The following is a 27,965-nucleotide window of genomic DNA, read 5'->3' as shown; positions in this document are numbered from 1 at the left end:
TTTTAAAAACTCATTTGTGGAGAACATGCAGCCAGGGAAACTATGTTACACTGAATACTGAAAGATTTTTATGGAAGTGCATGAATGAAAGTCACAATGAGACATCAACATTCATCACGTTTATTCAATGGAAATGTCTTGTTGGCTTTGTCAGTCACCTCTGCATGGATACAGCATGAGACCTAAAGCTATGGACGGGCAATCGTCCTGCCTTTCTGAGCTATATTCGACACAAATCAAAACATAACTCGCTGCCATGGCAGCATTATCAAAAATCCTTTGTGGGCGATATTACCATGATATAACGCACTGCACTTTCTATGCGAGGCCTCTGCCTTGGTCTGTGCTGTGTGACTGTTTGAACAGGACAAACACAAATCTGAGTAAGTGAAGGTCCTATCACTGACAGAGAGCACAGACGAATCTGGAAACAAATATTTAATGTTCCCCATCTGAAGTGGCTCAGCGGCAAATGCCTCAAGGTGAGGAGAGTGTGACTTGTTATTTCTTCTGGAAAATAATAAGGTCAAGTGATTACAGCAAAAGTCAGAGTCAAGACAGAGGGGGAGGCAAAGATTTGCATGAATGTGTGTATCGCATGCACGGCAAGGTCAAATAAAGACGATTGTCACGCTGCTCAGCATCTCATATGGACGCACAAGGTTTCCTTCAGCGTCTGTATGAGACGCACCAGGCTTTCAACGACCTCTAATGCAAACCCATCAGTGGCAATATTATATAGTGATACATATCAGCAAAAAAGTCCATAAAGGGAGGAGGCCGGTGTCCAGTGTGAAAAGTCAACACTGTCTGGTTTTAACTTGTAATTTATGTCTCATATGCAAATGTACTTACTGCAGTACACTGTACTACTTACAGTGTAACAGTTTTGCTGCCTAAACCTAATCAAACTGTGACAGTTTCACAATATTAATCATGTGTTAGAAAGGCTGTCAGGCAGGTGTCTCATACAGATGCTAAAGGGTACCTTATAGGTCTGTATGAGACGCCCAGAGGCGTGACAAAATGTGAGTACTTGACAATCTCGGAAGAACAGCCTGGCATTATTGTAGTGGTGGGAAGTTAATGAAGAGAGCCAGTCATTAGCCAGATGTTCAGTGTCTAGTTCATATAATGCACAAATCAGGAAACACAGTCCTATGCTGTGGTCAGTATCTTTAATATCATGTAGTATGCTGATACATTGAATATGGCCCGAAAAAGTGATTTCACTAGGAGGATGCATCATAATGTTAATATGTTTTATTACTGGAAAAATTGAATAGCAAAAGTTTTTAAAACAGATGGCTCAAAATCATTTTAAATCATCGGTCAGAGCAGGAAAAGTTCCCTCAATTGTGTTTCCATGTTTCCCCGAAACAAACCAGTCAACCAGCTTCAGAGTGAAAAGTTCACTGTCATGCTTTGACCTCTGACTCTCCTTTACGCTCTGTGGCCTCATGACTGCTCATTAGGGTCAAAAACACTCACCTGGAACCACACTCACAATGGCCCACAATCAGAGAAAGACTCAGGTGTGATCCCCTGCTCTCATTCGGAAGAGCGACAAAAAGAGACACGAGTTGAAAAAAACACAGCTCTTGTCTCCCTTCCTTTCTCTGATTCCAGCCCTTTCTTTCTCCTCCCAGTGTCCCCGTCTCTCTCTGTGTGTCTCCCAACTATGCAGCCAATAAATAGCGCAGCATGCTTACTTATTTCCTCATTGGGACAGAGAGAGAATGAGAGGTGGGGCCGAGTGCCACTGCCACTATATGCACCTGACTGCCGTAAATCACCGCCACAGCGGTCCCATCTTCATGCTGGAGATTTAATGAACTACCGCAGGCTTTTTATGCCTCTTAAGGCTCGCTGAGTGACCACTTTGTAGTTGTTCAGAAGAGAGGCGACGCTGCCTCTGCCCACTAAATCTTCCCTGTGCCACCGAGGATAAAATCTCCCTTTATTCATGGGCTATTTACCAGATCCAGATTTATTACGGGGGTACTCTAACAAAAGGGGGGTGAGAGACAAAACCCCCTCCTCCCCCAAGGCAGGCTGGGATAGAGACCTGGGAGCCCAACGACTCATCCTCTTTGGGCTCGTTAGGAAGTGAGGGGGGGGCTGTTTTTTTTTATAGGGTAAAAGTGCGGTAGAGACCTCAGTGTGCCCTCTCTTAATGAGTGCACTGCTGAGGGCGAAAATCTGAAGCGAGTGTACAAGCTGTCTGGTAAAGGGCACACATGTTGTACCTGAAAACACACATTGACGCATGCAGGTGTATCTGCAGCGCTCAAACAAGACTATTTAAATAAAAACACTATGCACACATACGCTATGTGTATCTCAACTGTCCCCTCACTGACCCATGGGTACCTGTTGCCACGGCAACTTCTCTCTAAGGCCCTTGTTGTGTTGACTGGCTGCGGGGTCACGGGTGACAGGTCAAAGAGATACTTATAGATACATGACCTTTGTGATGGATTTGTCAAAAGACCTTAACAAACCCTTTAGATGTCTTCACTCCAAAAACTCGCTCCGTTAAGCACATGAATTGATGCACGAAGGCGCACAGCTCTGTGCTGTACGTTGGGTGGGTCTACACATCGGCTCCCTCGGTGGCTAATGGCTAATGCTAACCGCTCACCTGTCCACCTTGTGCAGTCTCGCTGCTGCATGCCACCACTTGTACCCTGCAGTTCATGGACTTTGCTGACCCAGCATTGACCCTGTTGCATTGTGTCTCCTTGTTCCTCTTGAATAGACCCTACACCCTCCTCCTCCTCCTCCCCTGTAAGGGAGGTGCCCTTTCCACAGCTCCCAACTCCTACTTTGCTCTCTTTGTGTTCCTCTGGTGTTTCAACTCTGTGCCAGGCTGCTATCTGCCTGCCTACTGACTCCTGAAGCGCCGTCAGGATTCTTATGATGCCTCTCTGTTATTTTCCTTCCCTGTCCTCATTAAGCTCAATTTCTTCTCCCCTCCAGTGAAACTCAAACACAAACAAAAGAGTGCAATTTGAAAACGATGAGCAATCTATTATTTTTACAAGAGATTATGTCTGATCTGGCCCTCAGGCACAAGATGCAAGCGGACAACTGTGAATAGAGCTGAGGCCTATTAGGACAAACACACAAATCACTTTGCAGTATACTTCCTCACCGTTCATCCAAGAAAAAGCACACAACTTGATTATTTCTAGGCAAAATAAGTCCTTATGGAGTTCAGCTGACTTTTCCAGGCTTCTCTGACACTTTCTCATTAGCAGCATGAAAGAAGCCTGCCGGAAACTCCGCTGGCGCACAGACACAGCGGTGCGCTTTTGAGTTTGAGCAAAAGTTTTGCTCAATAATAATTCACAAAAAAGCGAGCAGATTAATTACTGAATTTGATCTCGCTGGAGAAACTCTCTGAGAATTTAAAGTTAGCCGAGATAAGGGGGACATCAAACAGCCACATGTGTTTGCTTATTTTTAAAAAGCTGGGACTTGTTATCAGGGCTGGGCAGGACTTTAGGCTCCACACATCTTGTTGTTGTGGAGCCTTTCTAGTCTTGAGTGTGCTAAGGAGATGGGGGGTGGTGGTTAATGGCAGTTGTGGTGTGTGTGTGTGCATGTGCGTGTGTGTGTGTGTGTAGGATGGGGTTTGAACCCTGCTGCTAACCCCCTCCTGCACAGGCAGAGGCCAGTGTCTGGATGGGTGCCAGAAGTTCTGAACTAATATTCACAATAATGTTCCTGCTCCGAGGGGCCAGCGACAGAAAACACTGTGGAGTCGTGCCAGCTTTTACTCCCCTCTTGTTCTCCTCTTTCCACTGCCCCACCACACCTCCCTCAGCTCTGGGAGTCTCTCTTTCTGTAGTTCTACCCCTCACGCTCTCTCTCCTTAACCAAGCTTATGGCAGAGTGAAGCGTGTTTGTTGATGCACTGTATGTGTGTGTTTGTATGTGTGTGTTTGCTGCATGCCAACACTACCATTTAGGTGAGCACACAATTGCCTGTCCATTTGGGTTTTATGTGGTCAGCTGTCAGCGTGAACGGTAAAAGGTTTTTGTGATTATGATGAATATTCAGACACCACACTGTGAAAATACTCCTCTACAAGTAAAAGTCCTGCATTCAAAATCTTATTTAAGCAAAAGTGTGTATTATCTGCCTACTTTACTTCAACCATCAATGTTTTTCGCAGAGCCAATTTTAAGTACTTTATATACTGTTGGGTAGTTTAATCTACAGCAATGCAGCATATTCAACTTTTGAACAGCTCAGAAAAACAGCTCAGTTTTCAGCTTTGTGATGATGCATCTTCTGACAAATCCAGGAGAGGTTTTAAATAGTTTATCTTTACAAGCAGGAGAATTTTAACTCATCAAGAACACTTGTCAGATAAATGCAGCGGATTACATCATGTACTCCTGAGATGTTGGCATCAAAGTATAAAGTTGCATTGTTATATTTCATCACTGTTAAGTGATTATACAATTAGGAATATTTCACTAGATATATTATTGAATATTGTCACACTAACAATTATGGTTCATGTTCTATTGTTGTAGAATGTAGAATACATGTAATGTTGTGAATCAGATTTTAATTAAGCTTGTAGAACATAATGACAATGCGTTGACAAAAACATAAATAAGATGTAACAAAATTACAACAGAGTTTGTCTGAAATGATTGATCTGTTTTGAAGCTGATGAATCTTCAGTGTGAGCTGATCATCTGGCATCAGCAGAGCTCGGTTAGCCGTCTCACATTCACACATCGCAGCGCTGACGGCCAGGCCGCTGGAACAGGTGACCAATAGCTGCACTTGTAATTAACTGACCTCAGAGTCCTTTTTCACGATGTCTCCTCCCTCCACAGTATGTGTGACATCAAGTCAAATCCCAAGGCACACCTTAGCCAGCCTCTATATCTCACAGTTCCTAAATTCTCATCTAACACAACTGAGGTTCATGTACCTATGTGACCCGACCAGTGATCCCTGAATGGTAATTCTGTCTCAGACTTGTATTGAATATGGCCTTTGGCTCACTTCACAGCACACCAGCACACCACTGGAGACTGGGTGTTTTATTACACTCTCTGTATGTATGTGGAGCAGGGAGACAGAGATGTACTGTATCTCCTCTGAGCCATCTCCTCTCACTACTCTTTATGGACCCTAATCACACCAGTGGCATTTATCTTAGCATTATGTGTGTGTGTTTTAATACATGTGGACTATGTGTGTGTGTGTGCAGGTTGGATTGTCTATCTCCATGTGCGCCTGTATGTGTGGGTTGATGTGTCTGAACGTGTGTGTACGCTGGTATGTCAGAGGCAGGCTACTGCACCTCCCTCAACCACCCTGCTGATTGTTCCATTGATGACGGAATGCATCACACGCCCCCCCTCCTGCACCCCAAAAAACTGATGATGCTGTCGCCCCGAAATCCCTATTGTAGCCTTACCATCGGGAATCACCATAAATAACCATGACATCATCCCATTCTTATCTATAGGACGTCCCATGCTGATCGATAGCATGGCTCCTGCAGTGTAAATAGCTTCTAATGCCCCATCTTCCCCTTCAAATAGGTCTACATTATTTATGATGGCTGTTAGGTTACCAGTCCAGGACACAATTTATTTCACCCCTCCCCTGCTCCTATTATACCACTGCTTTTGACTCTTGATGGGAGATTGGGGGGGGGGAGCATTCATTGCACACAGAAAAAAAATACACATGGCCGTGTTCTCAGAAAGCACCCATAAACACACATATGCCCTAAACTCCTAGAGAGGTCCAAAAGGCTCATCACTGGGATGAGGGCGCGAGACGAGTAGGAGGAGGGAGGAAAAATGAGGAGGGGCGGAAGTGGACCTGAGTCCTGCGCGGTCCCACCCTGTGGTAACGATGGGACATCCGTTACTCAGATGACAGTGAGAGTGGCAGGCCTATTTGCGCGGCCGCCGGCGCGCTGTGACGGATTGGACAGACAGAACGGTTGGAGGCTGCGTGGAAATGACAGGCTGCATTTCCATTTGGGTGAAAAATCTGGCTAACGCGGAAAACGTGGCTGGGTGGGTGAGGAGAAAAGGGGCCACACAGGCTGGCCGGGGCCCAGCCTGTGCGCTGTTTTCTTGCTGGTTGGTCAGTCTACTTTTCGGTCTCTTTGCCTCTGTCCGCAGATTTGCATGTGCAACTGCTCATCTGTTCGTCTTTCTGTGTAATGGAAATTTCCCTGTCGGACACACACATGAAAGCACGGCCTAAAAAATATTTCCACACCTGATTTAAAAGAACTTTAATTTAAAGTAATTGGTGACAGCAGCAGTCCCAGCAAATGTATTGGAAATGTATTAGTAAATGTTTAAATTGATATAACAGGGGGTCAAAAGTAATATATATAACTACCACACATGTAGCCCCACACATGGGAGAAATATGATGTCTAACAGTGTATGTGCAAGGATGTGTGCGTATGTGAGTGTTAGCGGAGCTCTGCCAGCTCCACGCTGTTGGATTCAGACAGACACAGCCGAGGATTATGGGAATTCAGTATATCAATTTAGACAGTTTATAACTCCTTCTCATAGACACTGGAACAACACACCATTTCATATTCATCATTTAACACAAACACGAGACCATACACTAAGTAAGCAGCCTTCCTGTGAAAACTTTTATGGCTAAAAGGTTGGGGTTTGGGGACTTATTTCGCCAGGGGTGGAAAGATGGGCTTTTTGCTGAGGTGGACAGCTCGCTAGTCAGAAAAGAGGGGCAGCAAAGTATTATTCTCCGAGCAGAACCCAGGGGTTTGTGTGAGAACGGCCTGAGGAATGTTCATCCTCACGCCTCATTGGTGTTCTCATTGCTGCGCGCAGATCGAGCAGTGGAGATGGGACACCCTAGATTTACGGGACGTGTCAGAAGCTTCACATCCTCGGGCCCCCTGGGGCCAATCTCCTGTCTTGATCTGGCCTGCAAGGAAAACAGCCGTCCCTCACAGGCTGACAGTGAGGTGGAGCCATCCAAACACACAGGGAGGACGGAGACTGGTGGAAATGAGGAATGTAGGGGAAGGAGGTAGGGATGGAGGGATGGAGGGATGGAGGGAGGCCACCTTTGGCGAGGGCCGCCACAGCTCTGGCAGTCTGATCCTTCACACATCACTACACAGTGATGAAATCGCCAAGTTGGGCTCCTGCAGAAAGTGAAGGCTGATGACTTTATCTTAGTGAAGTAACGGCAATGGGAAGTTTCCATGGTGACATATATAAACAAACAGATGCCGATCTGATCAAGACCTGCTGTTCAACAGGTGTTCACATTCGGTAGCTATTAACTGTAGTTTAGTCATAGCCTTATTAAACGGACTTAATGAGAGAGAGAGAAAGAGTGTGTGTGCATCTTTTCTCTCACAATCTTTCTCAGCATCGCTCATAAACCTCAGAATCCTCAAAGAGTGGAGAAGTTCTGGCTGCCTAAAGCCCACAAAGGCCTTTTTGTCCCCTGCAGGAACTGGTAGCTGTTCAGGAAGCATAGCCCGGTGCCAGCGGGATGATTTATGGCTCTGTGTCCTGGGTGGTGGTTGGACCTGGTCCCACTGTCACTCAGAGCCAGAGAGAAGCCCTGCATGGCCCAATCAGAGGCTGCCCAGAACTCTAAAGACATCACAATGCCTGTCATAAAGTGGCTTCGAGGCAAGGGAAGCAGCCATAAAACAGCTTGGAGACAGAGAACAATTGGAGTAGAGATGACACAAACGCTGCTCTCAGAAGCTCTGGTCTGGTCTGTCTTGGCATCCTCTCCTCTCTTCTCTTGTTTTGGGCTGATGACAAGGCGTAATTCGGCTGAGAAATTGATTTTGCAATTTTTTTTTTCCTCGCATGTGCAGAAGACGCTAACTCGTTAGGACTTCACAGGGCTTGCCAGGACTGGAGACAACAATTAGTTTGTTGGAGATGTCAGAAATGGCCGCTGAGTTTTGCAGGAAGAAATCCTTTGTGACGGATTGGTGCTGACAGCGCAGGCCGACGAGGAGGGAGTGACAGACTCCCAGAGCGCCCTGTATGGTGGAGGAACCTTTGGGCTGCATTAACCCTTATCTGTGAGCGCCGACGGACAAAGTTCCCTCACAGACTACCTGCTGTAGCCTGGAAAATCCTATTACAGACTGCAGGGGGACACTTGGGAACACTCCACCGGGAAATCTGTCTCCCTCGGCACGTACCAGAGACGGGACATCGAGTTCTCTCACCACCTCCTCGCCTCATTCCGCCTCTCTTTCATTCACTCTGACTGATTTAGTCTCTCTCTCTTGTACTCTTCTCTCCCCTTTATCCGTCTTTGTCTCTCTTCTGCCTCATCTATCACTCTTGTTTTCACCCTGTCTAGTTGTCTAGTTTTGCCTATCCTATCTTCTCACAGACCACCCCCTCAGTCGCTGTGCATAAGCATGTTTTAAGTCCCTTTTTCCACACTCTCCGAGGAGGAGAAACACTATCTGCTCCCCGCCATCTTCGGATGAGTGAGCCGCATTTATCTGCGGGTTTAAGGGTGACTGCCATGTGTAGAGCTCAATCCCCTGCCCCATGCTAAAGTTTAGGATACTATAATGCAAAACACATGAACGTACAGTACGCTGAATGTCTAATCCAATATATCCCATAAGCATTCCCTTTTTTATTGCTCAATTTACATCTTCAAACAATGAACAATGCTGGGTATGAAAGAGATACCCTGCAAAAGCTGCTGTAACGTAGTTAGAATAACATTCCTGGAGTCACTGTGAGTGTAAACAAGAAATGTAACTCTGCAGCACGCAAATAAAGTCTGATTTGCAGCATATGTAGCCTATAGTGCAGCACTGGTACTTCACTTTAGAGAGAACGCTTGTGGCAGAGTAACAGCTATTATGTTTTGTAGCCGTTGTGCACCATTACTCAATAACTTCTTCCATGAATTCTGAAGTTTCAGATAATTCTGATCTAGTTACTCTGCAGCTGTATGAGTTGTTACAGTATATTCTTCCCGTCTTCAAAGATAGTATCGACCACGTAGTTCTCAGTTTAAAAGGAAGGCATGTTTATACTGAATATAATTAAACATACCCTGTAATTATGCAATGGCAGAAATTGATGGACTGTATCATTATTATGCAACCTGAAAGCAATCACAAAACAATTATTGACCAGGATGTGATTGTGGGTTTATTACTGTGTTAATTAACCCCATTAAATACAAGAGCCGTGCTAATTTAAAATGTGACCTTCAAGCACTGTACAAATTATTAAGAAATGCACTGTTAGTTCATTGGCGCTCGGTGCAACAGCAGGCCAAAAAAAAAAAAAAAAACATTGCAAAGTGATGCCATAGTGAGTGGCCGGTCTCAGGTGTGCGGGCAGGGGTGCAGTGTTACTAAAGTATCCACCGGCCGGGGTAGCCGTGTTTATCTTATCATTTAATAATTTGTGTCAGGAAGCAGGATGCCATCACCTCACATGCAATACCCTCCCTGAGCAACCTGATGTGGTCTTCCCTTCTGTCAATCATGTCCTCAGACATCTTTGGCTTTTTGCACTTACTCCCAGGCCACATCTGAGGGGAACAGACAGGGCCAGCTCACAAATATTGACTTTCCAATAACATGAGAGTGCACAGCAGCCTATCATATGGCTCGAATTAAAGCATTATGACATAATAGAGCAAAGTCGGGGTTAAGACCTCATTACTGCCACCCGGGGCCTCTGCTTTCTCTCTCCCTAAACCTGGCAGCTCTCAGTTCTGGTTTTGGACCTGCTCCACTCTAATTGGAGCAGCAATATGGAGTAATTGGAAGAGGGGTACGGTGTTACTGGGCTGAATGTGGCCCGGCCTGCGTTTTTTAGCGCTTAACCCAGTAATAAGCTCTCAAACCAGACCGCACCATACCATTACCCTTTGAACTGCGGCGCAGGGACAGAAGGGAAATTTAAACATGTGAATGAGCACACACACACTACACACACAGAGGTGCACGCTCCGTACGGGATACATGGATACATAAGGACATGGAGATTGTGACTGTGTGTAAGTTATAATAGCCGTGAGAGAGCGAGGGAGAGTCTGGCAGAGGCTAAGAGGACAGAGGGCCTTGGCTTGTGCCTGTTTGCGCAGCTCTGACCACAGACACAGAGAAAGTGGTTTCGTAGAGCAGTATTAGCTCTTGATTATTTGCGTTAACCGGTACTTAGATTTACTGCCTGGGTAATGCGATCTGACTGGTAGTTAAGCACTAGCAGCAACTCGGGGCAGGAAAGCCAGGACGGAGTTGCCGTTCCCTCTCCGATTCCCCGGACTGTACCAATAAAAAGCCTGCAAGCTCTGCCCCTGAGTCGCAGCCTCTCCCTCCCTCTAACCCTACCCATTGGGAGGACATTTGGAAACAATCAGCAGTGTGTTTTAAGGGAAGGCCCTTCCCCTATCAATCCCCCTAGATAAGGTATCTATGAGGCTGGCTCTGTGGCCCCGCACACGGAATTCATCACCTCTGTTTCCTGCACACCGTTTAGGGGTCCCCTCATTTTCACTCCTATCTGTGCAGAGTGCAGGGGGCATATTTTGTGTGCACGTACGTGTGTGTGTGTGAGTGTGTGTGTAAACCGAGGGGGCTTAACATGCTGGTGTATATTTGCTGGTAACTGTGAGTATGCATGCACATTCCAAACATGCAGAGCTGATTTGTGCATGTGTGTGTGTAGGTGAATAATAGGACGTTCTTTTAGTATTTCTTGCCTAGGGGAGCTCTGCAGACAGCTGACGAGGTGCGCATGATTCAACTGCTCCTAACCTGGGTGGAGTCAGTAGCTCTTGCACATTCCCCTCACTCTTTTCCTTATGCTACCTCAGTACTCTGACCACATTTACCGCCTAGAGTTGTAAATTAATAGGAGAATGCTTCACATTTTCACTCAAAAGTTTACTCAGAACAGCCTAACCTTAAAAAAACAGCTTTGATCCTCTTTGGTAGGAAACATAAAAATAAAACATCGTATGGTGAATTTAATTGAAGCTGGTAAACCTTGCTGCATGCCATCCTCTCTTCTCTCATTTCTCCTTTCCTCTGTAAATCATCTAATAAGGCAGAAATGTTGCAGAAATAACGGCTTTTGGCAGCGACTTTGAAGCTTCCTTTTTCCGGCAGTATATACGTCTTCCTCAGTATGCACCGTGCCGTAACAGCTGAGGATGGATGATGTAAATGTGTGTTACAAGACAGAAGCATTTATATCCCTGCCGATGAGTCAATGCACCTGCATATAAACTCTGTTATATCTGTGGCTGTCTAGACGTTTGTCATTGTGTCATTGAGTTTGCCCTGCGTGTGTTTCTGATCAGATCAGCCTCCTTTTTTCGGCCCAGAGTGTGTTATGTGTGTGTGTGTGTGACTCCCACCATGAGCTATCAGCTAGTCAGATTTTTGTCAGCTCCCCGACAGGTCTGATATAATGGGGGGAGAAACATGCCCCCCCTCTGAGCTTTTCAAACAGGTGAACTCCTCCTTCCTCATCCCTCCTTTTCCCGAACTCCTTCTTCAATCAAACAAGTCCTTCCATTCACTTCAGATCTAATAAGGCCCATGACCTTTGCCCTGCATGGATGGACCCCTGACGAGAACCTCCTTCACCTGGTATTGTGCTGCCGGCTACACCTTCCAACTGGCATGGCCCCCACTCACGCCTGCCTTTGTCCTTCGCCAATTCACTCTGACTTTGTTCAGTTAGTTAACCTAGCTTCCCCTCCCTGCTGGGAACTTAGACAGAGGAAGAGGGAGGGGGAGTGTGTGAGAAGGAGAAGGTGGAGGAGGAGGAGTGTTGGGGGGGGGCAGTGCTGAGGAATGGAGGGGAAATCAGAAATTTGTATAGTTTTTTTTTTCATCCTCTTAAACTGTGTAGAGAAGAGCAGCCTCCGGACAAAGTGGGGGATTTGACCGACCCTGTACTCATACAGAGGAACCCACTCACAATTTATCTGCTCTCAATGCGCCTCATCTACTCTCACTCCTCACACATGAGATTAGAACATCCGTAACAACCCCCCGCACCCTGAAACACACACAAACAGACACACACAAGACTCAACCAGCACCAACAAACAACAGATTAGCCCAAAGAAAGGGATTACCAATCAACTGAGAGGCAGGGAGACGGACCCCCAGCTTGTTTTGTCTTTGGGATTTTGAATGGACATCACTCCTGTCCAAGACAATCAAGCTCCAGTTACACTGAATGAATCTCCCTCGCAGACACCACGAGAGACAAAAGCAGACACAGACCATGTGAAGGAAGTTAGAGACCAGGGGTGTTTTTTGTAGCACAGCGGGGCACATAATATTTACTCGCCAGGACCAAGGCCAATTCAATTCAATCAGAAAACTAGATATAAAATGTCAACTGCTGTAAATGAGTTCACAGTATGATCATAGCAAATCAAAGCAGGAAATATGTGATACAGTTTGAAGCATTTTATATAACTCCAGTCACCAGACAGGAATGTCAATATAGGATCACATACAGTGCCAACATTTGTTTATACATTAAATTCTCCCATTTCTAATATTATTGCTCTCTGCAATATCTGCCGATTGCAACCACATAATGATCAATTTATAATAAGGCAATGAAGTGTAGATTCTTATGCATATTGATTTATATCATATAGAGTAGGATCAGATCATATGCTGCAAGCATGCTGGTCTCCAGTTGAACTAATTTGGAAATGAGGGTGAAAGCCAGACTTAACTTAAGCAAGGCTGAATGCTAACTGCTAAAGACTTTGTTGTTGTTTGGTGAAAACCCACTTCACCCCATGTCCATCCTTCACCCTCAGACCTCTTAGTAAAAGCTCATGTTCCATGTTAAGCCTTTGCTTTAGGCCAAAGCCAGCAAGACACTTGTGCCCATCATCACCTTCACTTTCAGTTCCCACCCCCCGCAGTTATTTCACCCTCAGGTCTACCCACCTATGCGTCCCAACTGCCTGTCTTGCACAGCTCAGGGGCGTAGTATTTACAAATAAAGAAGCTATAATTAAAGGATATGTGTTTCCTCCTCTGCGCAGCTCTCAGAAGTCTCATGTGAACATTCTGTATACTTGGTGACACATTTCCCTCCTCACACTATCTGGTCGCACACAGGCGATTTTAATGGTCTTTATTGTCTTCTTTACAATTCATTAAGTGCCAATAAGACCCGAGTGTATGCTTTGAGCGGCTCCTTCATTATTACACACGGTGTCTCAGCAGCCGGTTGGTGCTCTTCTCATGAGAGAAAACAGGTCCCACAATGATGTCAGCGCAGCCGTTGTGTTCATGCAGCACAATGCATTGACAACCGCCATTCACGTCGCCTTTGCAGACGCAGGACTTTTTCACTTTGAATTTCTAAAAACTATATGCGTGTGTACGTGCGTGTGAAAATGTGAAGATGTGTGTCCATTGAGAGGTGCGTGAGTGACAGAGAGGTTCATCCCTAGCGCCTGCCTTTCTAAGCGCTGCTGTGGGCAGGGCCATCTCCGCTGACAGTGGATGGGATGTGGCAGGGGCTCGGGGATTAAGGGGCTTTTAGCCAGGAGTGAGAGTGGCTCTTTCTCCCTGTGACAGAGAGAGGTGACGGGCCGTCAGCGCACAGGGGACAGGCGGACAGCCAGCCAGAGACATCTGCATTCATTCAGGACAGCGGCTTATCCGTGCACAAAAAACACGCCCTCTCGAAACGCCCTCCATCCACGCTCTCACACTCTGTCTTACACGCACACACACAAGCGTACGAGGACACACATGCAACACACAGACACACAAAACCCTGATTCGAGGATCGACCTTTCCTGGAGTTCACACTGTCTGTATCACATACAAGGCAAAATGCCAACAGCAGTAACTACAGTTGAACTACAGTTGCAAGACTATCCAAAAACTGTCCGAAAACCAAAAATCTAACTGCCTTTTAGGATTTTGTTGTTTCTACTGCTTTTAAAATACAACAAATCATGTGCTAGTCCCATAACCACAGACTCTACAGGGTAAAGTATCATCATAAAATGTCTCTTGGAAGCTCAAATTTAAAGTTTCTGATCCAACTCTTACTAAAACAAACACAAAATGCAAATGTTTTTCATTTTCTCTCAGTAGATCATTGGAGATTTTCAGCTGACAGCGGTTTAAATGATGGGTCTCCTCCTGGCCAGGCATCTGCCTTTCCTCCTTCCATCCTCCCATCCTCTCATGACCAGGAGGCTCGGGAGACAGGCAGAGCCAGGAAAGGCCCTGCCCAGCCACCTAATCCTCTACTCCCATTCACCATCACTGCTAATCTCCTTCACCACCTCCCCACCACCACCACTACCACCAGCACTATCGCCTCCACCTCCACCTCCTCCTCTCACTCAAGAGGTGCACAAAGGCCCTAAGCGCCCCTGTCCCGCCCCACTCACCATCCCAACCCTTCTCGCACCCCTAACCTGCTCCGCCCATCGCTCCTACAGCAGGAGGCACCAAGCTTTCTAAACCCAGGACCCATAATCCCGTGGGGCTGCGAGTTTGGGTGAGCCCAAAGGCTCATTGAGTGCTGGATAACTCTCTCCCGGACTCTAGCTCTCTGTCTTATTGTTGCTGCTGCTGAGAAGAGGACAGACACAAATGGAGTTTGAATTTCAATGTGCCTAACGACTCAGAGAGAGAGACAGCAGAATATGGACTGGTGGGCATCCAGGCGTTAAGAGTATTTTCAAGGAGGCCATGGAGAAATACATGCAAATACTGTGGACGAGTGCAGGCCACCTCATCCCTATTCTGTCACATGAAAGATGGAACGCAATATTTTGCAATTCATGTTTTTTAGCACTTATTATCTTATTATTATTTCAGTGAAATTCTGAAATTCATTCTGACAAATCTGTCATTTGAAATTTGTTTTGTTGTAACATGAATTCAGACCATGTGCCAGATTTTAGCAAAAAAAAAAAGATCACCGGTTTTGTTCTGCTGGCTCCCGAGGAGATTTGGGAATCTTCACTAGGGGTGAAGGGTCACCTCACTTTCCATTTCAATATTCAAAGCTATTTGGATTTATCAGACACGGGGTTCTCTGCGCATCGCTCAGCAAAATACGGCCGAATCAGGTGCTTCTCAGCTCGAGGACGAAGGGGACCGGAGCACGCCGATTAACTCACAGACTTTAATCAGACTCTCTCTGTGTTTATTGTTCTTCTACTCTAAATACAAATGAAATAAAATGAATTCCTTATCGTTCATAAATCCAGTCTAGTTGCAGTTTCCAGCTGAGTTCCTTGAACTGCAAGCAAACAAGCAAACGGCTGTTGTGGGAGATCTTCATATTTCTGTTTTTGAGCGAACAGATTGGATTTCACAACAACTTGGACCCTCTCTTATTTAACAGGCTTTGGTCTGTCTCCATTGCTTTCGTCCTCCGTTTGGATAAGGCGCTCGTCTTTCTCAACTGATGCCTGGCACTAGTTTTCTACCTTGACACAAATAACATCACCTGATTAAACGGCTAAACAAATCCTTAACATGAACGCAAATAATTCTAATTCAAAATCGTAAAGTCACTAAAAGCCCTTATGCGCAGGTTTGTCTCACGCACACACTTACACGGACACACACACCAGCCGGTCTACGACTGCTGGCACAGTCAGCACTCCGGTTCTGCATACGACAGCGTAGGTGAGCGTCTCGGCCTGACAGAGCGCTCGCTGCTGCCTCTCTACCTCTTATTTACCGAAGCTATCTTTCCCATAAGTCACCATTCCTGTATTCATAAAGCATCGTGGACGCCGTAACTCACTCTTCCCCTTTATGAATAAAGCCCCCAAATTTATGGTGATGGCGCGGAGGAGCGGTGGCCTCCCTGGTGACAAACTTCCCCCAGTCTGTCACCACTGGCCTGGGCCGCTCAGGGCCCTCCATCAAACGTTCCAGATGGGAGCGCCACTTTAGCGTTCCCCGGTCGGTGACATCACCTCGCCGCGCCGCGGAGAATTGATGATGAAAGCAAATATATCTATCTTAACTCACATTTACCAAATCAATTTTATTTTTACAGACCCTCCGCAGGCTTATTGGCATATTGACGGTTTGCAGGCGGGAGGGGGGGTGAGCAATGGGCAGGGGATGGTAAACGGGTGGGCATGAGAGAAGGGGGGGGGGGGGGGGGGTCAGAAGGGCTTAATGGCGTTTACCATATTTAATGCAGAGGGATGTCATCACTGAATATCCATTCTGAATAATGTGGCATTTCATCATAAATTCTTTACAACTTATTTACTTAATGGAAAGAGTTATGGCTCGCTGTCAGGACGGTAATTAAACATTGTGATACAGTGCTGCCTCGCCAGGATCCCATCTTTCCCCTCAATCCCCCCACCCGCCTGCCCCCAGACTCACACACACACACACACATGCACGCTCACATCCCAGCTCCTCAGCTTTTTAAATACATATTATTATTCAAGCTCCCCATAAATTACCGCCGGATTAAAATTCATGAAACCTCTTTTTCCTTTATTTCCTTCCCTGGGAAAAAAAAGAATAACCCAGAGAGCTTGTTCAACCGGCTGTAAATCTCTTTGGGAGGGACGAAGACTTATTATTAAGATTTTGTGTTATGAAAATGGGCAAAAATGAAGAGTTTTCCCTCACTTCAATTTAGCAGACATTTATATATTGCGTCTCACCCGGCAGTTGATAATGAGGGAGAAGTTGTTTCCTGGAGAAACGTAGTCCAGAGCAAATTCAGAGTCCAGAATTTATTTTGGTTTGGTCCGAGCCAAAACCACTGAGTCAGAGCTGATGGGCTGGAGTAATGTTCTATGATGCAAACCCAGCGAGCGCCTGTCCAAATCCAAAACTATTTATATGAGCCGAATGTTTATACTTTACAACACGTTCTCAGTCAGTTTTAAAGTGCAGGATTAAAACACATTTAGGAGTTCGGAAGATTCTAGTAAGGGAAGGAATGCTGCATTGAATCATCTTTTTATTTAAACCAGTGACTTTACATTTTATTAACTGCAAGGTCAGCGATTCCTAATGAGCGTGGGTCCATCCAGAAAAGGGACAAAGGCCTGAATATGACGGACTAAATCCTCACAGGCAAATTAGCAGGGATCTATTTTGGGAGACTAAATGAGACTGATTCCCTGGCAGCCCCTTATCCCCGCTCCATAAAACCAAACCAGCCTGACACTGACGGAGACCGCATCTAACCTTTGACCTTGTCCTGTGACCCTGCCTTCGATTTTTTTGTGCCGGCTGACCAATATGTGATTTGCCAATGGCCGCAGTGGGTCCCTAACCAGGATGAAAAAGGGATTTATGGCTTTTCATTTTAATTGAGTTAAGAGCACAACCTCGACTCCCTTTCTTTCAATGGCACTGAGCTAACATTACATCACTGGGCAACAAACGGCAACAACAGCCTTGTGGTCACTGGGCTAAATGTGAACATGACGCCATGGGAGGAAATAAAAAGAGGACTGATGTGAATGCTACAGTGTATATCAGCCAAGGAAAACCCCCCTTGTCAGAAAGTGTGCTACTGTTGATGCAGAAAAACCCCGTAACTGCAGTTTTCCTGTGCATACTTAACATAACCAAAACTGAGCTGCTCTATTACATGTAGAACAAATTTCTTTACTGCCTTTGCTGCAATGTAATCTGTCCTCAAACTATTGGAAACTATGGTGGCCACAGAAAAAATGCCTGTTTTCTTGCTATTCAACAGTTGTAAAGTACTTAATGAAACATTTATTTCTGTCAATCATCTATGTGTGTGACGTTACCCACTCTGCAAATCAATCATTTCAGTTCACATTAAGAACATGCACACAAACTCTTCTTCACGTCTTATATTCCTACCTCCCAGCCTTGAGTGGGGTCTCGGAGACAAGGCCTGTGCTCTCCTTCATACGGTCCAAAGCGCTCCCCGATGTTTACCCTCCTGCGGCTCCAGATGCCCAGGCCTCCGCCTGGCACTGCTGATTCTCGCAGGTCAAAGTCCAGGGGAATGGTCAACTCTTCTGGGGGTAAAAAGATGCTCTGGTGTTGGAACGACATGGGGTGCTGGGGTGAGGCCTCGTCATCAGAGAGCGGAGGGGACGCTGGGTCCTCTGCCAGGGCCGAGGAAGGCGCAGGATCACCATCAGAGCCGCATACATCGTCTAAGATGTCAGACGGGTAAAGGGCGAACTCATCGTCACCATCACCTGTGAAAGACACAGAGAGTCTCGACGTGAGAGTGACGCTCAGTGGCGTCTTTGTGATTGTTGGATTATCACAAATTAACAGCGGCAAGAGGTTATATTTCTTTTCATTCTTTAAAAAGTTCCTGCAACACTGACAAAAGCTCCAAAAAAAGCCTCTCTCCTTCAACCGCGGAGGATAAACGAGTAAAACATACAATAAGTACATGGATTAACTTGATCTGTTCAAATAAACAGCACCAGGTCTTACAGGTTTGAAACAACATGGTGTCATGTGTCTGTTTTCATTGAGCTCAGTAATAAAGAGCAGGACAGCACACTTCTTTCTAATGTCAATGTTTTCCTTCTTGTTTCTAATTTCTAATCACTGGCTCTGCTTCTGGCTTCAGAAACACCCGACAGACACGTCTGAATTCATATGACGACTTAAAACGAGAACTGATGTGTCAAAAACAGGCTTTTGGAGTAACAACCTGACAGCAACAACATGGCATGTTTGCCATTTGTCTGAGCTGATGCCAGCGTGGGTGAGCAGGGTCTGCTCGGCATTGTACTGCTCTGACTGTTTTATATTTCCCTTTCCTGAACTCTTTCTCCGCCGTGCAGTGAAAACAGAGGGAAGCATACTGGGGTTAATTGTGAATAGAGTGAAACAGGACATCGAAGTGCAACCCTTGAACCCACAGTGGGCTTCTTCAGAGTGGCACACGTGGCTGGCGGAGCTTAACAGTGGAAGAGGGACTGAATCCTACACAAGGCTGACCCAGCGTGCAGGTGCGGCAGAGCTGCATAGTTCTGAGGTGTTGAAAGCTGAAAATGTTTGTCTCCGAAATAAGAAAGACAAGTTCACACACAGAGACATCGGGCGACATCTACGAGGACAGACTGCCAGCCAGGTGCCACACGGAGAGGCAGAAAGACACTCGAAGCCGGAAATGATTCACAGGAAGCTGCCGCTCCCCCAGCGTGCATCTGAGGTGGGTTGTGCCTAACGCAGGCTGACAGGGCAAAGGGAGAGGGGGCTCTGCTAATGAGGCTCCACGACCCATCCCTGGGCTGAGGAACATTCCTGAAGGGCTGCCTGTGTGACACTGTACCGCTGCGCTGTCAGCCAGGGAACCTTTGATCCACACAGATACACACACACACGTCTTGCTCACTGGCCATGAAGTAACTGTGCTTCTGATTGACTGAACGGGTCACTGTGATTGGCCACAGGTGGTCATAAACCAACCTGAGAGATTAAGTCAAGACCTGGACAAAATCACTGCACGTTTTGACTTGCTCTCGCCTCAAACTGCTGCAAACTGCGACACGTTGCTTAAGTGCATTGTATATAAATACCCCTAAATGATGTGCATATTTGGTCGAAAAAGGAGTGCAGTACTGTTAACTACTGCATAAGCGGTACATGAGCTGCTTTCCTCTGCCAGTTGAGAATCATAATTCCTGTCAAAAAGTGCGTGTGCTGAGCGGAAAAAATCCACGCCTGAGCACGCTGTGCTGAATCAGCTGTCTGTTACAAATATCTGGCTGCCATTTCTGTGTTATGCAGCACATGTGTGTGTTTGTCGAACCTGATCTACAACTTAAATATTTTTCAAAATCATTCCCTGCAGCAATACCTGATCACAGTGTCTGTGCAGCTATTGTGTTTGACACACGCACTGTGTGGGCACAGCGTGTTCGAGGGGAAAGTCTTTTAAAGACTCTGCCGAGCCGGGCCGGGCATGAAACCCAATGTGGCTCTGGGAGTCAGTGTAATGATTTTCAGCGCGGAGGCTGTGTAACGCGGTTATAGTCCTGGATGTGAAGCTTGCCATATGGTAGAGGGACAAGAGCTTTTAAAGGTAACTGTATCCCTCTATTGCTGTTTCTCCGCTGACATTTCCCCCCTCACACTGGTCTCCAAGTTTATATTTGATTTAGACCAGAAATTCCCCCGGTCCAGTGGACTCGACGAGAGCATTTCAGCTCATAAACATATATGTTTCTTTAAGGTAAACGTTAGCCGAAAGCAAATATGCTATGTTCCGAGTTCTGAAAATTGTGGCTTCATGTGCAGATGATTGATAGTCAAAGACTGTTGCTCTGCTTAGACGTGTGGGGCCGTATGGACACTGAACACAGATGATCAGATCGGTGTGTGTGTGTGTGTGTGTGTGTGCATTTCTGTGCATCTCAGCCTACTTAAAGCAAATAGTCCTGTTTGTTTGTTCAGTAATGGACATTACTTCATCACTGCAAGCTGACGCCCTTCATCAGAGGGGGAGCGCTAAAAGAATTCTTGGTGGTGCGGGGGAAGTCCAGCTGGGAGCAGCACCATGGCTTCGGCGGCATTATTACCAGAGATGGCACATCATGATAGCATGGGAAAGCGAGTGACAAAAAAACAAAACAAAACAACTGCAGAACTTTGATGGTGATGTATGTGAGAGACAACGCAAAAGATTTAGTGCAAAGTAATGAGGAAAACAATATTATCTCCCCATCAAACCCACTGAGGAGCGTATGAAAATACATCATGAAGCACAAACACAGATATGCACACACACACACAAGCATACCCCGAGTATTTAAATGGTCGCACTTGACGCCGAATTCATTAATTTTTATTAAGAGGGAAAACATTTGTTCCTGGGCTTGCTATCTGCATGGGTGGAATGATTTTCACCTCTGCCACGAGGTGTTGGGTGGACTCATACATCACACGATTACCCCGAGCAGCGAGCAGGGCCGCCATCATCAGGGAGTGAATTAAAGATGATAGAAAGAGCTATTAATCACTGTGACAAAGCCCCTAATGGAGGTGTGACCCAGCCACTGCCGACAGGACGGCAAGGGGACGCACCCACGGGACAAATGGATACATATGTTTACAGAGAGAAATAACCTACCTGTGGACATTGTTAACCCTCCTCCTCTCATTTTTTTCTGTACCGCTGTCTTTCTTGCTCTTACTCCATTGCTCCATTTATCCATTTTACTCTCGGCCATCTCTCCTCTGATATCATTTTTTATGTCACTTGTGTTTTAATCAACTCTAAAACTCTGTCCTGCTTGTTTTCAGTGGTGTTAATTCGCAGGCATGCTAATCTTTTACATCACAATAAAGGCAACTGCATCAAAAATATTAATTTTGAAACAATGCATGTGCATAAAACTGTGACTAAAGTGAATTTATTATAAAAATATTCATGGGAAGCTAAACAAAAAATATAATTTTGCTGACAGATGTTAGTTTTATGTCCTGTTTCCTCCACTGTATCACTAACATATATTGTGTCCAATGCTAGACCGGCTGTAGCGCTGTGAGACGTGAGGTGAGAACATAATTCATGCACCTAGTCTTCATCTGAGCAGATAGAGAGGTCCAGCAGCTGACTGATGGGGTCTTAGATCATGAAAAATAGAGATGGACTCCTCACCTTACGAGGACTGGCCCTTATGCTTATCTGCAGACATCATTTGTTGCCTGTGATAACAGACACATGGGATGGGGCTTACCCTTGTACCACAGGTCAAACATAATCACATATGATCCCCCCATTAGTCATCACATCCAAATTCTGAAGCTGCGCTCTTCATCATTCTTTTGCCTGCTATTTATATCTCTGCATCATGAAAACCATGAATATGTTTGCTCCATTGTTCCAACAGTCAGTAGAAGCACTTTTTAAGAAAAAATCCTGCTTACTGCACTGCTGTTAAACCAACTTAAGAGTTGTTTGGAGGTTTCCAAATGTGGGGGAGGGGGATGATTGCTGTTATTGTACATTGATTCATTTGCCTGAAAAATGAGGATACCCCGAGGGAGATGCAGCTGTGGACATCTGGGAGAGACAACTCACTGTGACTGAATTCAAAAGAAAATAAAAAGAATTATTTTTCATGTGGTTCATTTTAACGCTCTCACAGCTACTGCCAAACAGAAAATGGCTGCTGTTGATTTGCTAAGCGCTGTTAATTACATTGCATCAGTTTGTGTCTAGATTCCCTCAGCAGGGTGTATAGGAGAGTGTTTGGAGCGCCATGCCCTCAGGAGAGGCAATAAGCTTCCTAATTAACTCTGTCTTTGTGCTTAATGGAGGCCTTAGCGCTGCTTTTGGGGAGTCTTTTGGTCCGCAGGTCCATTGAGGGTGACTGTGGTACTGAGTGATACAAACCACAAACGTTCATAGCCTTAGCTAGCTGTATACGAATAGTTTTCTCCTGTTGTCCACAATTGGTTCTTCGCCAAAAACAAATACATTGTGAAGAGTGAAATTCCCGGAGAAAATCGGGCATTTGTCAATGTTGTCTGTCACGTTTTGCCTTTCTTTGAACTGTAAAATATGCTTTCAATTAACAGTTTTCAAGAGATAAAATGCTTATTGAACTGTTGATTATTGAACCCTGGAAAATATCACACTACAGCACTGAGAAAGTGCATCAACTTGTCCTCAACTTAGACACTGCAATGCCATACATGCAGCTGTTTAACTAGCAAACTGTTTAAGCTTGCGCGCGCGCACGCACACACACACACACACACACACACACACACACACACAGCAAAGAGCAACAAGAGCAGAGCTCTTTACACAGTCTTAATTAATGAGAGCATTGTCTATGTTTTTTCACCCCTGTGTTAGTCAACTGCTCCCCGCTCTAAATGGAAAACACTCCATTAAGGGCCCTGGGCCGACTTACCAATTAACACTGCACAACAAACTGAAACTTAGAGCTGGTCCCTCTGTGCACACACACAGACACCTAATTAATTAGCATTAGTTGTGATTAATAATGAGGGTCCTTTAATGGTAAATCTGCAGCTCCGATGGCAGGCTGACACAACAAAGACGTCTGTGTGCGCGGCAGGATTTATCTGGGGAGCTGCTCGGGGATTTTAGCATGTTTCTCCCAGGCCTGACAAATGGCCTATTAATTATCTAATGTTGTCTGACAACAGCCGCTTGATAAAGATGTATGTTTGGACAGGGCGAGGAGGGGAAGATACAGCGGAGGGAAATAGAGAGGTGTGTGCGCGAGTCGGGTGGCTGTTTGTATAAAGGAAGAAAAATAAAGCATATGAGAGTGAGGGGGGACTTGCACAAATCCATACAACTGTACCCGACTCAGTGACACACACACACACACACACACACTCACACAGCGCTCAATTTAGCATGTTCTCGACAAATGATTCCTTTCTTGATACATCCGATAGACAAACCGTGGCGATTCTACTTCTGCAGTTGTTTGGGATAATCAATATGAAGGATTAACAAACCACATTTATTTTTAATGAGATGCAAATGAATGAAGTCTTGATGAACACAGAGATGGATGTGCAACACACACACACACACACACACACACACACACACACACACACACACACACACACACACACACACACACACACACTTACACACAGTTTACGTCCTAAAACCACAATCAATATCATCAACGACGAAGCGTCCACATCAACCCAACCACTTCATATCATTAACTCTCTAACAACATGGAGCATATGGGCATCTCTCCACCCTCCATCTCCACCCCTGATTCAATCTCAGCCCTGATTCTAATTTGCAGATTTTATCTTCCGCCTGTATGTTGACAGGTGTTCCTAAGTAGGATGCCAGTTGCCAAACGATTTTTATGATTGTTTTAGGCCTGCATTTGGCCTAATGAGATAGGATCCCAGTCGGACGCTAACTCAAGCCTGTCAAATGTAAAGCAAACAGAATAACAACCCGGCGCTCACATTGTTTCCACAAGCCATACATCAGCCAGGGCGTAGAGGGAGGGCCCTCCAAATCACCCGCTGACCCAGGGACAGAGAGGATGAGAGGAGAGAGTGGGAGAGAAGGAAAGTGGGGGGAGAAGAGGGGAAAGATGATGAGTTAGGAAAATACTGTAAGTGCATGAACTGTAGGTGAGCAGGGGACTGTAACGCTATAAAAAACAACACTGTGACTTTATTCATTTTGATTCTATGATAAAAAACAACTAAAAAATGTCTGCACGAGAACGTATGATTATGCCTCTCCATATTCTGGAAGTAAGTTGGTGATTAATTTCTGCATGAGAGCATTTTCTTATCGTAAGCTTGTGTCATTGATGTATGAGTGTGGATCATCTGCAAAACACACACTTCTGAATGCACTGATTTGGCTGTTTTCTCCTCTGAAGTGACACGCAGAGGGAATGTGTTGACAAAGGTCATTAATCCCATCATCTTCTCTGTCTTCACCTCTGATTCAACCCCCCCAAACATGTCACACATCCTCAGCTTTTTGATTTGTTCGCTCTGGTCACCTGTACCCTTCCTTTCATCTATCCTCCCGGTCCTCCATCCTAACCCTTCTATCTTTTTAGACAGCGACAACAGCGACATCTCCCCTACAAAGAAAAACAGCAACTCTAGACCAAACACCACTGAAAGGTGACACAAGAATCCAGAATATAAACACAGACGCTGTGTGAAAAGCCACGTTTATTTCTTAATCCCAAAGTGAAACCAAATGTTTATCCCAGCGTAACAATTACATGTCAATGCAAACATGCATAGATGAACATGCTCTCTCTCCCCCTCTCTTCTCTCTCCCTCTTTCACTTTCATGTCATGGCTAACTGCCATTGGGCCCTAATATAATTATGGCTCACAGTTGTGCACATTTGAAAAATTGATTCCTTTGATGAAATGTGAGCAAGGCAGGTCTGGCCAGAGCAGAGAGAGAGAGAGAGAGAGAGATGTATATCCAGAGTGGTTGCTGCCAGCCCCCCCAGCCCTGTGGAAGGCCCCCTGGGTACCAAACCGCCAGCTCAACCCGGCCCGGCCTGCCCCAGTCGTTAAAAGAAATGATAGCATATGTGCTTTGTTTAAGTTTGATGTCTTCATAATGCATTACACAATTAGATGGATTTGACAATTTCCATTATACTTGATAAAATATTTATGTAGGCCTGAGGATGGTAGTTCTTATCAAAGGGGGGCGGACCTGCGGTGCAGATGGGAGCTCTGGTCTGCAGTGAGAGGGCCATCAGTCAGTTAAAGCTGGGCAAAAAGTGTAGGAAAATACAAGCCGACTACTTGAAATTTGTGTTTGGAACATAAAACGTGTGACTTTGCAAGTCATGCAACCAAAGCTCGAACACATTCAAGTGTTTGACATGAATAATCAGGCACACCTGATTAAGATCCACTGCACGACGTCGTCCTGTATATCAGTAATTCAATAATCTTGTCCCCATATGTTTGCAATGGGTGCTACACAAACACTGAACGCTACACAAAAGAAAAAGATTGGGGGGCATTGAGCGCATTATGCCATTGGCCGCCCTCCCAACACAAAGTTTTTCCATCAAATATAATTTTTTTGGCGACACAGATTTCCAGCTACGGCACATTAGCTCTGGACTTGCCTCAGTGGAATCCTGGAAGGCCAGTGTCAACACGCTGGCATCAGAGTACATACTGCTGTACGTCAGCTTGATCTGTCCTCTCAGGGAGTTGGATCATCCTCATGATCATGAGGTGCGATAACACTGTCTTCAAGTGCAGCACTGAACTTTTCTGCTATTTGACCCTCTCTCTGTATCCCAACTTTCTGCTTCATACATTAAAAGGTAAGGCGCAAATGCCAATACAGTAAATAAATCAATCTGAGCAACGCATTCAAACCTCTCATGCTCAGAGGTGAGTCTCCTCACTCATTCTCTTTCTCTCTTACCCTGGATGTCTCCCTCTTTCTCCCTCTCCTCACCTGCCTCCCTTCTCTCCCCCCTCTCATTCCCTTCACACCCCTCTACGAACCTCTCACTGTGCACAGCCACCCCACATCCATCACAGCCCAGAAATTTAAGGAGCCAAATTGGCCTCATCTGTCTCAATGTTGGATGCAGATGGAGTTTCTTCTGCTGAGGGAGGTGCAGTTAGTCACCCCTGCTGCCCCCACCCCTTCAATCTACTGCCTTAAAGCCGAGCCGGCCTGCACCAGCCTCAACACTATAGGGCCACGTTATGCGGCCGGCTGCTGGGATAAAGAGGGCACAGCGGTGAAGTGACCACTACACTGACCACACACACTCTCTGCTTCATTCACTTTTCTCTCATATTACATATTTTCTTTCTTTCTTTTTTTTGGATTTTCCATCTAGCCATCGTTCTTGCCCACTCTATTTCTTTTACTCACTCCCTCAGTCTTGCTCACTCATATTGCCAGCACACACACACACACCTACACAAACACAGGCGGTGGTGGCCATAGCGCAGCCCGCAGTACAGTCTCAAGCAGCCTGGTCAGACCTGGCTCGTTAATAAAGGCCCTAAATGAGGCAGCATGCATAAAACATGAAGCGCCGCGTGCTGCCGTAATGAACTGCTGCTCCATAATTGCATCTCAGAGCCGTAAAATGAAGACAAAATATTTGAAGAGGGATTCTGTCACCTCTCTGCAGACGCAACACTAATCACAGGCGTTCTGCGGGGCCCTCTGGGTCTCCCCTTGACAGAGAGCAGGGGCTAAACGCCCAGGGCGGCGACATTGGCAACACCCTCCAACTAATGGGACATAATTGAATAATTGCTGATTAGAAAATAGGGGGAGAGGTAATAGTATAACAGTGTCCAGTGTGTTATCTGAAATGATCCCATTGGGAAGGGGAATATGATAATATGGCACAGGAATGGATGACAAAAAATATATATACCGAGTGTACCTGACACCTTCTGGGAAATTATTTCATTAATTTAGGGGTCAGTTTATGTGCCTGAAATTGTTGGTGAGGGATAATAGAAGGTGCAAATGCTGGAGTGGAAACGTGTTGTTTGTAGCTGTTTGGGGAACCAGACGGGTGAATATATTAAGACAACTCGGCCTGTTAGTCACAGGAAAACTGAGCTGACCAACAAACCCATTCAAGTGCTGGAATTACACACTGATTTATAGAGAAATTATAAGATAAACAACAAACAAACTCACACACACACATGCACGCACACACAGAAACATACACACACACACACACAGACACACACACTCACACACACTCTCACACACACACACACACACACACACACACACACACACACAGAGTGACAAGCTCGGAGACAGGCAGGCCTCCAGATGAGAGATTGGAGTCCCACCCAGGGGTGTCACCCAGACAGTTAGAGAGTTGCTGTAGTGACAGGGTGGCCGCTGTGACATAATGAAGGTGCTGTGGTTGTCACAGGGGGTCAGTAGTGATCACACTGCCCATCTGGGGGGGGGGGGTTAGGGACACGAATAATGAATCCCACCAATGACAAATGGCCCTCAACTCGAGGCTGAGGCATCTGACAAACTCAAACTCATCACTTGGACACCTTAAACACACAGGGGTGACATCACACACACACACACACACACACACACACACACACACACACACACACACACACACACACACACAGATACTCTGTGAAGCTACAGAGAAATGTACGCATTCTGTCAACATATGGAATCTCCTCATGTGGCAATCTAACATCTACAGAGTATAATCAGGGTGCTGCTAAACCTTCAAGAAGCCTCCTTTTGCAGAGGATCCTCCAGACCTTAAAAAATCCTCAGCTCCCATTTCTTCATTTCATGAATCTCATTCTCTCACCTCTGGCTGCCACTTGAAACTGTTGAAAAAGAGCTCTTAGTTTTGCTGTTGTGGCACTACAGTGGCAGGTCAGAGGTTATCA

The 27,965-nt window shown here is 45.7% G+C and overlaps 1 protein-coding gene across 12 annotated transcripts in view; it reads right to left on the bottom strand.

The window, feature by feature from the left end:
- The window catches only part of mecom (MDS1 and EVI1 complex locus), a 129,836-nt gene that overhangs the window by 71,683 nt on the left and 30,188 nt on the right, over positions 1–27,965 (bottom strand). For all 12 annotated transcript variants that reach the window (XM_041940446.1, XM_041940452.1, XM_041940447.1 and 9 more), the window contains exon 2: positions 17,904–18,250. In XM_041940446.1, the coding sequence (XP_041796380.1) occupies positions 17,904–18,250 (347 nt within the window). The remainder of the gene's footprint in view (positions 1–17,903; positions 18,251–27,965) is intronic.

This window comes from Chelmon rostratus, chromosome 7 (assembly GCF_017976325.1).
Source record: "Chelmon rostratus isolate fCheRos1 chromosome 7, fCheRos1.pri, whole genome shotgun sequence".
NCBI lineage: Eukaryota > Metazoa > Chordata > Actinopteri > Chaetodontiformes > Chaetodontidae > Chelmon > Chelmon rostratus.
The sequence above is the reverse complement of the archived record's forward strand: the minus strand, read 5'-3'. Positions and strand labels throughout refer to the sequence as shown.